This window comes from Ostrea edulis, chromosome 10, assembly GCF_947568905.1.
Source record: "Ostrea edulis chromosome 10, xbOstEdul1.1, whole genome shotgun sequence".
Lineage (NCBI taxonomy): Eukaryota > Metazoa > Mollusca > Bivalvia > Ostreida > Ostreidae > Ostrea > Ostrea edulis.
This window is the reverse complement of record NC_079173.1, coordinates 37,719,797-37,730,656: the sequence shown is the minus strand read 5'-3', so window position 1 is coordinate 37,730,656 and position 10,860 is coordinate 37,719,797. Positions and strand designations below refer to the sequence as shown.

Here is a 10,860-nt window from a genome sequence, read left to right as displayed (position 1 = left end):
ATACATGTATATAGAAAATCTAGTCACTGTGAATTATAGGTGTTCAGAGTTCGACACTGGTTAGAATGTGGACTCGCCATTCGGGCATAGGTACTGATCTCAGGTTGCTCGATAGAATGTGGACTCGCCGTTCGGGCAATATAGGCACAGGCCTCAGGTTGCCCAAATTGGTTTTAGGTTACCCGAACAAAAAAGGACTTTAGGTGTATTATTTTAAAACTTGTTGCATTTCTATTTCAAACAATATACCATTAACTTTCTCCCCCCACACATCATTTTCACTCTCATCCATTTCTTCATCATCTGAAACATGGTCACTACCACTACAGTCTATTCACTCGGCTCTACCTAACATTCATGTATGTCCTTCTCAAATTCATTCACGCAAGATTTCAAACGGACATGTTATGTATAATGTCCGTCATTTGAATTTCCTTCCCTCTCCATAGTCTACTTTATGTATGTTTGTTCTTCTTGTACGCCTAAAATTGGGGAAATCCCCCACTGTTCTCATTCTCACAACTTTTACTTGGTTTCAGCCAGAATTTCAACTGTTGTTTAAGTCCTTTGTCTTTTCATTGAGTCTGAAAACAGTAGCTTATATATTTCATTATACAACTGCAAGTCTGAACGATGTTGATCCCTGACTAAAGTTGGAGATATCGCGGACATTTTGCCAGAAGGAACAAAACATTTTCTCATCGTCATACATGTATATGAGCCACTTACATCCCTAGGTGAGAGATGTCTTAAACTCTTTACGGTTTCCTTCATACATGTAGTCTAACCTTTTCTTTGATTGTATACGGTTTCTATATACAACAAAGAATGCCCACATCGTTTAAGCGGATGTTTTACAAGGTTTCTTCACGGAACTAGGTCGAATAACAGGATATTTTGCTCTTGCGTGATAAAATGCAAACCAGACATCAGACGAATTCCGTTCTCTCACCACACCAAAAATACAACCGAAGTTTTATCCTATGTATTTTATTTTCCCCCATTTTATTCTAATTTGTATGGCATAATCATGTTATTCGCTCCGCGGATCGAATTAGTTTGACGTTGTGGACGTTAACGTTAATTTGCACAATTAAGGATATTAGTGTGTTTCTAACCTGATAAGATTAGATATACACCACAATGAAGACATTTGTGTTTGTAACAGGTCAACCTCACTGTCTACAATGGATTATAAACAAATAGCGGAGCGAATAACATGAGTATATATATATATATATATATATATATATATATATATATATATATATATACACAGAAGCAACATTCTAAAAGACGTTGAAAGGGGAAGTTTTCTCCGGAAAAGGGTTTCTTTGGGGGATAAAAAAGAGAAAAATGGGGCTTGGTTTTTTGGGGGGAAGGAGGATTAAGTAAAACGACGATGAAAGCGGAGCGAATAACATGAGTTAAGGAGGTATTTTCCTTTCCGCCCAGAGAGTCTTGCATTGCGTTTTCTAAGTTCGTCTCTAAGCGCAGTGAGGTCCTACGAACCGTAATCCGTCATCGTTACTAAATATTCAACAACTTTCTAATCTAAACGTGTCCTTCCGACGCCTTGGACGTAAACGGATCGTGCGCCACCTGTAATCAAGGGCGTGTAATTTGAAGTTTTATTTGCCATTACTTATGCAAAGTAAATTAAACAGATGAGAAATATGTGATATGTTTTAATTATATGCTTTGTTTGCAAAAAAAGCTCTGAAATATAAGTATATAATTCTTGTCATCGTCGGAAACCCATGGTTGCATGATTACGGTTCGTTCCTCTCTCCATCACCTGTGGGTCCATTCATTCCTACTCGCTCGTTCTCATGAATAAATATTTCAAAATATCGTCCAATCAAATTAATCGTTATAATAGTAATGGAACTCTTCTGTTTTTAAAGGTAGCATCAACTTAACTTTGCTATCACAAGAATTGTTTACCGACATTTGGCTGAAAGCGTCTTGTTGATTGGACAAATTCGCTCAGGGTATACGATGAGTGCCCAATCAAATTGCCTCATTAATTATTCATGAGAACGAGCGAGTAGGAATGAATGGACCCACGGGTGATGGAGAGAGGAACGAAGTGTGATCAATCGTGGGTTTCCGACGATGAATTCTTGTATGTGACAGCAATACATATAGTATTCAATGGTGGAAGGTTTCTTTTATTTAACCCCTTCCCTTCAATATTGGGTCAAAGTACCATAAAGAATACCTTAATGAACCATGCATCACGTATGTAATGGTATCGCGAGTTAAGTATTGTGGTATCGGAAGCCTCGCCGACATTGGTATCCCCCCCTTTGCAACTAAATTCCCTTTAAAATGTATCAGAAAAGTAAATGCTCTACACATATATAAAATATTATATCAATTGAAACGTATCTTGGGCATCTGAACCTGTTTTGGTGCATTATATCAAATTGGGTAAAATTTCAGTATTTTCGTCATTTCAAGACCTTCCTATGCACTGTGTATTAAAATCTAATATTTGCAAGTAATGTCCTATATATGATACGTACGAGCAACGAAATAACTTGATATAATAAGAATTCCATGCATTTTATTACTCCCTGAACATTCTTTGTTTACTTATTTTGTGTAGCAGTCAAATTCAGGAGATGAAACTGCGTATGAGAAAATACCTGAGCACGTTCACTTGAACAGTGATAGGTATTTGTCCCACTCCCGTATGAAAGCATTGTTTCGCGCCTTACTGTGTACGAGAGTTCTCGAAAGGGAAATAACTCGGACGTATCTCAAAACTTGCGCATTGAACAAGACTGAATGTACAGTTCAATACCTAGATAAGCATGGATGAATATCGCCCTATCAAATAGGCAATATCACTACATCAGGTGATGATAATCTCAGCTTATGTTTCAGTTCAAGGTTCATTCATCTACATATTAAATATTTTTTAAAAATGCCAAAGGATAGAATCTTTTATTTAATCCAAATATTTAACAAATACAATACAATTATAATGAATCTCTCTCCATCACTCACACATCTACTGACTGGTATATTTCATATGAGTCATTTTCTTCTGTATTCAAGCTTCCATCGGATTCAGATTTTTTGGATTCCATTGAGGGCGATACTTCCCTCTCTGGCGTTTGACACAGTATGTATGTCTCTTCAGAGTCTTGCTTACCTATAGATTGTAAACTTTTATTTTTAGCTTTATTTATATTCCTTTTTCCCGTAAATATTGATAAAGTCATCGGCGGTATTTGACTTGGAACATACACATTCTCTGTTCGAATTAAATCGTCTGAAATTTCATGATATACATTTCTATCATTCAAGTCAGAATATACATTTTCTACAGATTTTCTTTCCGTGGTCAAGAGGTTCGTTCCAGGTAATCCAAATGGAAACCTTTCGGAACTCCTCTCGGATAACGATGCAGCGATATTGTCCTCGACTTCTGCATATGCCGGTGACCTCAACTCGTCAGAAGGACCAAAGTACGGTATCTCATCAGCAACAATGCTGTAACCTTCCTCCAGACGAGCGTGGACGTTACTAGGGTAACTATGACGACGTGATGACGTGGATGATGAGATCAGAGGAAGAGGGCGGAGCGCCGCCATATCGAGCGAGGGAGATCGTCCGCTAATAAGAGAGGCAATGTCAATACCACCGCCATACTTCAACTGATGTTGTCGTCTGAAAGAGACAAGAGAAATTCAATAGAAAAAGAAACACTATCGTGCATAAGCCATCTTTTTCAGAAGTAACTAGAGTCCTCTAATTACATCTGTACCAAATAGGTATACATAAAATATGCAAAAACTAAATAAATCTGATTACTCATAAAGGTGTGGATGAAACATACCGTACCTACCACTATATATTTACATTTCTGTTTTCCCTGTGATAAACCATTTGAAGCTGTAAGGTATTAATTTCCCCACAACTTACAGCTGGATGTAAATTTCTCACTAGTGTATATGAAACATCTGGGGGCGGGACTATGAGAATTAACATGAAATGTCATATATTCATTTAAGTTTTATCAGGCAGCATTTCTCAAACATTCAAATATAGATAAAAGGATTATCACGTCTAGTTTGCTGGGTAGGTGGAGTGATTAACAGCAATGGAAAACGTGACAGTTTATGCACGAGGACGTCCATACAAATCAACAATCCTTATCTAGTGGCCATTGTGTACATACATATTTGGTTTTGCATAGAGCAAAGTTTCCGGCTGGTCATGTTTTCTAGAATCGTCTTACAAGTAATGAACCGACGCTGGTCACATTTCGAATGACTTTATATAAATCATAGCTCAATCAAGTCACCGCTTGTGGTAAAAACGGTTAAGCAAATCTTCAGCCATTTGGTAAAGTTTTGTAAAACTAGAAGGCGTTTTAAACGAGTCCTCGTTTTGATCTTTATAGGATTCATAGATCTGATTTATGTATTTACCTTATGCATATGGTGGTGATCACGATGAGTCCTGTCAGACTTAATGCAGCAACGATCAAGGCCACGTAAAACACTGCAAAAAATGAAAAAATACATAAAATACCGTATATACTCGCCTATAAGTCGGTCCGCCTATAAGTCGGTTGTATTTTTTAAGGTTATTTTGTAGGAATTTGCCATTGACCCGCTTATAAGTCGGTACAAATTTTTGTCAGATTCGGTTGACAATTTCAAGTCAATACTCTAGTGTTTTTATCTATGTTTCAAAAAATATTTGGAGAAATTAATAATTATAAGGTGCTCAATATCCAAGCCATATCTGTTTGGGGTTTAAACACAACCCTTGATCTAGTATGGGCAATGATCCCTTGTTTACCTTGTTGGTCTCCTAATTACCAGTACCTGACACCGTGTTTACTTAGTGGCACGTGTCTCGCGAAAACTGTTATGGTGGGATTCTGTTATAATTCATTGAATCAACAATAGAGTTTTTAAGAGTCAAGAATGATGATCTAAATTATCTGTTAACAATATTCAATCTTTTATGAAATATATCTCAGCCGGTATACATATGAATATTTCAATATTAAATCGGGTTCGTCATTCAATTTTACCGATAAACGATAGATTAGTTACCGGTATGTAAATAATTTTTAACTAGATAAAAATATGTAAATACTTGTACTTTATACATAATTTTAAAATACATAAACAATACAATATGTCTAGTATTTGTGAACAATAATCATTTGTGTGGTAGTCCATGATAATCGTCGGAGTTGTTTAAAAAAAAAACACTACATTACGCCGCCCAGAAAAATACCAATCTTCTTAGGACGCGCCTATAAGTCGGACATAGAGTTTTAGACCAAAAATTGACTCCCAAAAATCCGACTTATAGGCGAGTATATACGGTACTAAAAAAAAAAAAAAAAAAAAAAAAAGCAGGCCCACAACAACCCAGTCACGTTCACATTAAAAAGGAAATAAAAGGTCGATGCCACCTAAAATTCAAAATCAATGGTCACGGACATGACAAAGAAAGAAAAAGATCAAGAGCACGTGAAAACGGAAACAATAAGCATCGCAATAGAGATCAACACGGTAAAAGTGAAATACTGATCAACGCGCCTAATAAAACGGAAACAATATGCATCGCAATAGAAATCAACACGGGAAAAGTGAAATACTGATCAAAAGGAGGGGGGCTAATGGTACTATTTAAAAAGGTTATGTTTTGCTCACTTATGCTTACAAATATTGAATTCCGTCCTGTCATATTTTTCTTATTAAACAGTTTTCACAGGTGAAAATGTCACAAAACTAGATCCGCCACCCCTACCTGCTCGTTCTGTATAGTCCACCGATGACACGGAATCGCCGCTTAGGACGGTGACCAGTGTATTAGTCTTGTTTATCGTCTGATCTACAAGAGGTACGACACTATGACTACCCTCTGACATGGTGATAGACTTTATCGTAGGTAGTCTTACCATGAAGTCGTATTTATCTATACCCAGTCTCCTACAACTGCAGTAAACAATATGGAAAGTGTTGATTAACAATCCCACAGACCTGTATAGAACACGCAGGTGCGCGTACAGCTGACATTTAGAAAAGTTAGGAAAACCGGACGTTACTAATACAGGTATACTATCACAATGTTAAGACATTTGGGTGCTTTTCTTCATATTATTCAGAGGTTAATTCTATTGGCTTACTTACAGAGATAGCGAAGCTCATTTTGTTGGGGGGGGGGGGATTCTCTCAACCCTGATCATCTTATTTCTTTCTAATATAATTTTGAATTTTTTTTAAAAGAAATGTGCAGTGTTGGTTTACAGAAACCTTTTCATTCAATATTATAACTGATAAGAATACTTTTATCCTTGGATGTTCGAAAATTAAAATGGTAAACTTTGTAAATTACCATTTGAAACATTATATATACTAAACCAAATGTACAGGAGATTGTTTGTCATTGAGTATATTTAAAGCCACTTGGACCAATGTATACAGATTGGAAAAACAAATTGCAAGTAAATATAATTGTACAGATCAGTTTGAAAAGAAATGAAAATTATTTGAAACATTAGCTCAAGTATAATGTAAACTATGTTAAAACAAAAATGTCCTAAAATGCTTCTTTTTTAGTATTATATACATTTGTTATAATTTTTCTTTTACTTCCTAAGAGGTAAGGTAAATGTATATTCAATCAATAGTGCGTTTAAAGTAGTATTTTGTTTTTTATAACAACCTTGGTATTACATCACTGAAGAGACATTATTTGTCGAAATGCGCATCTGCATGGTGCATTGAAATTGGTACCGTATAAGTTTTACATCATATATCTGATTGTTAATTTTTATAGTATGATATTTATGAACTCAGCCAGAATACATTGCCAATTTTTTCTACTTTCTTTACTTCTAGCCTTTGTTTAGTATGAATGTCTGTCCGTGTGAATGTGTGAGCGAAAGAGTTGGAATTCTTAAAACTCTGTACCCCCTGCTCAGGTTGGGTTGTAAGGGTTGTGTAAAAGCCTGACTATATACCTGAATAAATGTTGTTAAAACTGGGAAAAAAATAATTTTGAAAAAGATATATCATTTTAAAATATCATTATACATATTATCCTCCACTATCCATCCATATTAGATTTTTCTAGTGTCATACTCCTCCTTAACGACAGATTTCTTAGCAGAATTTTTTCTCCGAACATTTTTCCTCCATTCACTTGAAATAATAGCGGAAGTGACGCAGGTGGGGTGAACATACATCTTTTAAATAATGTTTCTCCCACTGAATGGGCGTAGTCCTTCATTTGATAAAAATACTTAAATCCCACTTATCCAGACACTAGTAAGGTTCAAATTGCCCGTGTGGTTCTGGGGTCCGAGAAGAAGTCAAAATGTAAAGTTACCGATGATACAGACAGCGTACAAACTCATTTGACCCCAAGATTTAGGTGAGCTAAAAACTTATAAACATTAAAAATGCTGTTGTACAGTACGCTGGCTATTAACGTAAATAATAATTGTCCTGGTTTAGAAAAAACCCACATTAAATATTGAATTTGAATAGAAATTATACATTGTAGAGCATGTACAAATTTTAAACCTTTATCTATATTAAAATCTACGACCCTTATGTCAGTCGTAGTCGTGGTTACCATGGTGTTTGTCGTGCGGTGAATCAGGATAGGAGTCGATAGGAAAACTGCCCACTGTTTTGTCTATTGAAGCACCTGGTGGACACTGGTTGGAGATCGGGTCTAAGTAATTGTCCTTAGGTGTTTCTCCTATTGGCGTCACTGTTAAAGAAAACAACAAGCTGGCATTATGATAATGTCCACATCTTTGAGCCAAACGGCTCATCAGAAACAGAACTAGTTCTAATTGTAACGGGGACCGTTACATATGTTCCCCAAACCTCCCCCAATTCAAAAGTGATGTCCTTGTGAATCTATAGCAAAAATCATTTTATTTTAGCCTTTAATTACACGTAGTACGTTCAATATGGCCATTTCAGTACCAAGAAATGAAAGAAAGCGTTGCACGTGCATACACGCGAACGCGTGTATGATTCCGAATTTTTGTTGATGTCGTTCAACATGCATTTGTATCATATACTCACAGTATCAATTTCATAACGTTTCCACCAAATATAAGGAAGTTATAGCGATTTTAAAATCGTCCAATCGGAATTCAGCACATGTTTATGCACGTGCTGAGCAGTAATTCTAACCAAAGCAATTTGTAAGGAGTACCAAGACACATCTAAATCCCTAATATCAAAAGAATTTGATGAAAAACAAAAACGTTATCGTCCTTTAAAAATTGAACATTTGAAAAATGTTGCACGCGCATGAGCGTTGGCATTTTTTTGTTACACCAATATATAGATACACATATTGTCTACGTATGCTGTGAATATCATCTCATTCGCTTCATAAATAAGATAGTTACAAACGTTTTAGTATTATCCAATTAAAATGAAGCGCACGTGCATGCGCATGCAAATTGGTCATTTTGACCATGCAAATCAGTTAAGGGTCTCAATACCTACCGATGATATGAATATCAAGCCATTTTAATGAACAACAAAAAAGTTAGACTGATTCCAAAGTTAATGTACAAATTTTGTAATGCATGTGCACGCGCATGCGTGCGCGTGCAGACAAAATAACTACTATTTTTCATATGTACAAATGATATACTACCATCCTATTTAAGTTTCATATCGATCCCTTTAATATTCTGATTTTCCATTTTTTGTACCAAAATTGCAGTGCACGTGCGCGCGCGTGCATGCACGTGTAGACAAAATGACTATCACGATGCACATCTACAAACGCTATACTATCATCCTGGAAAGTTTCATATCGATCCCTTTTGTAGTTTTTGAGAACACTACCGGACAAAAAAGTACCGGACTTTGTTTGGGGAACATAATATTAACATAAATATGGTATATACAGACATCACACAGGAGAGTATACATAAATAGAACAAAAGCTAAATTAAACATCTCTTTTTAAATATGCTAAATACAAGTATTTATGGTATGGACCATATGACGCAATGATAGCTTAACAATTAGAGGTAGAATCTATACTATGTCTTGTATATAAAGTTTATATTCATCCCTACGATTGTAATATTAGTATGTGTGGTTGGGTATATTCCTTAGGAATCATGCTCAGCTTTGTTGGATGTGTTGAATGATTAAGTACTATGGAAATGTGATAATTCTTAAAACAGGGTTATATTTATTATATTACATTGAACTTTTCTTCGAAAATTGCAAGCGATGTAGTTAGTAAAAAAAAAGAAGATGGCGGCGTGATATACCGCAAGAATAGTTTAAAAAGACATTTTTATATTATATAAATTTTAATGAGGCCTAGATTGAGGCATTTTTCTATACGATTTTTATTTTACACATGGCAATCTGATAAAAAAAATATCTGTAACGCTTCATAAATATAGATGTTCTTGCAAACCAGAGTTGAAACAATGGAAATGAAACAAGCAAATATTTTCACATCGAGACTATCGCACTTTCCTCATCTGAAGTGTGAGTGCAGCGACACAGTAGCTCACGTTGTTGTGATGGCGGTGAGTTGATGACCTATATTAGTCCGATAGCGCAATGATGATAAGGCGTAATCCTAAATCTGAATTCTGTTCACTAGCAGTCTATTCCATGAGAAGACACAAACCATTTTTGTGTTTATCATATTTTAGGTCGATTTTATAAACTGGCACCCAAACAAATTGTATAATTTCAGAATTGATACGATTTTCAGTCGATACTTAAATCAGACACGTTCGGTGTTACCAAAGGCGAACCTCGAGGTTCAAAACTTGGACCATCAATTTTTACTTCTTTATTTAATGGCTACCCAGAATACTTACAATACTAAACAGCTCACATGTATGCGGACGATACAACCGATTGATTGTTTGTATATTGTTTAACGTCCTGCTCGAGAATATTTCACTCATATGGAGACGACACCACTGCCAGTAAAGGGCTGCAAAATTTCGGCCTTTGCTCGGCGCTTATGGCCTTTGAGCAGGGAGGGATCTTTATCGTGCCACACCTGCTGTGACACCGGACCTCGGTTTTTGCGGTCTCATCCGAAGGACCACCCCATAATTTATATGTAGTCGCCTTCTACGACAAGCAAGGAGTACTGAGAACCTATTCTAACCCGGATCCCCACGGGATTGATACAACCGAAGATATGTCAAAAAGGATTTATGTAATTGAAAACAAGCTGCAAAGTGATCTAATCAATTTTCAATCGATTAAAACAAGCCTTCAATTAATTAAAAATTAGTCAGTGTTAGGTAATACGGAACTTTCGGGATGTGCCGGAACGACCGATTAGACTTGACGTTTATACACCGCGGTCATGTGATAGTAAACAGTTGACATCTATACAACTGGTGTTTCGCTAGCATACGGTCCGTAAAGAGCTATGCGCAGTCCCACGATGACGATCCAAGTCGCTATTGGTGTTTAGTACCTGGATGTAAATTAGATGGAAGGAAAAAGGCGCATTTAGACGCGTATCCTTGAATGGAAGGCGTGAAGTTTTAGCGATATCCCTATAAGATATTCCCTAGATTTGTTTTCCTCGGCAACTCACATAATTTAATCAAATACTTTTTCTTATAAATGGTTGTAGTGATTCCTTTCTTTGAAACAAGCATTTTAATAATTTTTAGTAATTTGATAACACTTGAAGTATTCCATGCTTGTTTACTTAGTTGTTATTGTAATCCGGAAGTGACATGACCTACAAATTACGTTACACGCGCGATAAAAGTCGGAGTGGATCCGTATCTCGAAAGTCCCGTACAAAACAGAGGTTAAGAAAATGTAGAAATCAACCTTT

At 36.1% G+C, this 10,860-nt stretch overlaps 1 protein-coding gene across 2 annotated transcripts in view; it reads right to left on the bottom strand.

The window, feature by feature from the left end:
- Nucleotides 1-2,941: 2,941 nt before the first annotated feature.
- LOC125665990 (uncharacterized) overlaps nucleotides 2,942-10,860 on the bottom strand; it is a 28,868-nt gene continuing 20,949 nt past the window's right edge. The window contains exons 5-8 of one of the 2 annotated variants that reach the window (XM_048899038.2): nucleotides 7,624-7,764; nucleotides 5,791-5,874; nucleotides 4,449-4,521; nucleotides 2,942-3,684 (exon numbers count right to left, since the gene is read on the bottom strand). In XM_048899038.2, coding sequence (XP_048754995.1) covers nucleotides 3,015-3,684; nucleotides 4,449-4,521; nucleotides 5,791-5,874; nucleotides 7,624-7,764 — 968 coding nt within the window. In that variant the 3' untranslated portion in view covers nucleotides 2,942-3,014. The remainder of the gene's footprint in view (nucleotides 3,685-4,448; nucleotides 4,522-5,790; nucleotides 5,875-7,623; nucleotides 7,765-10,860) is intronic. The other variant, XM_048899039.2, reaches the window with a different exon arrangement.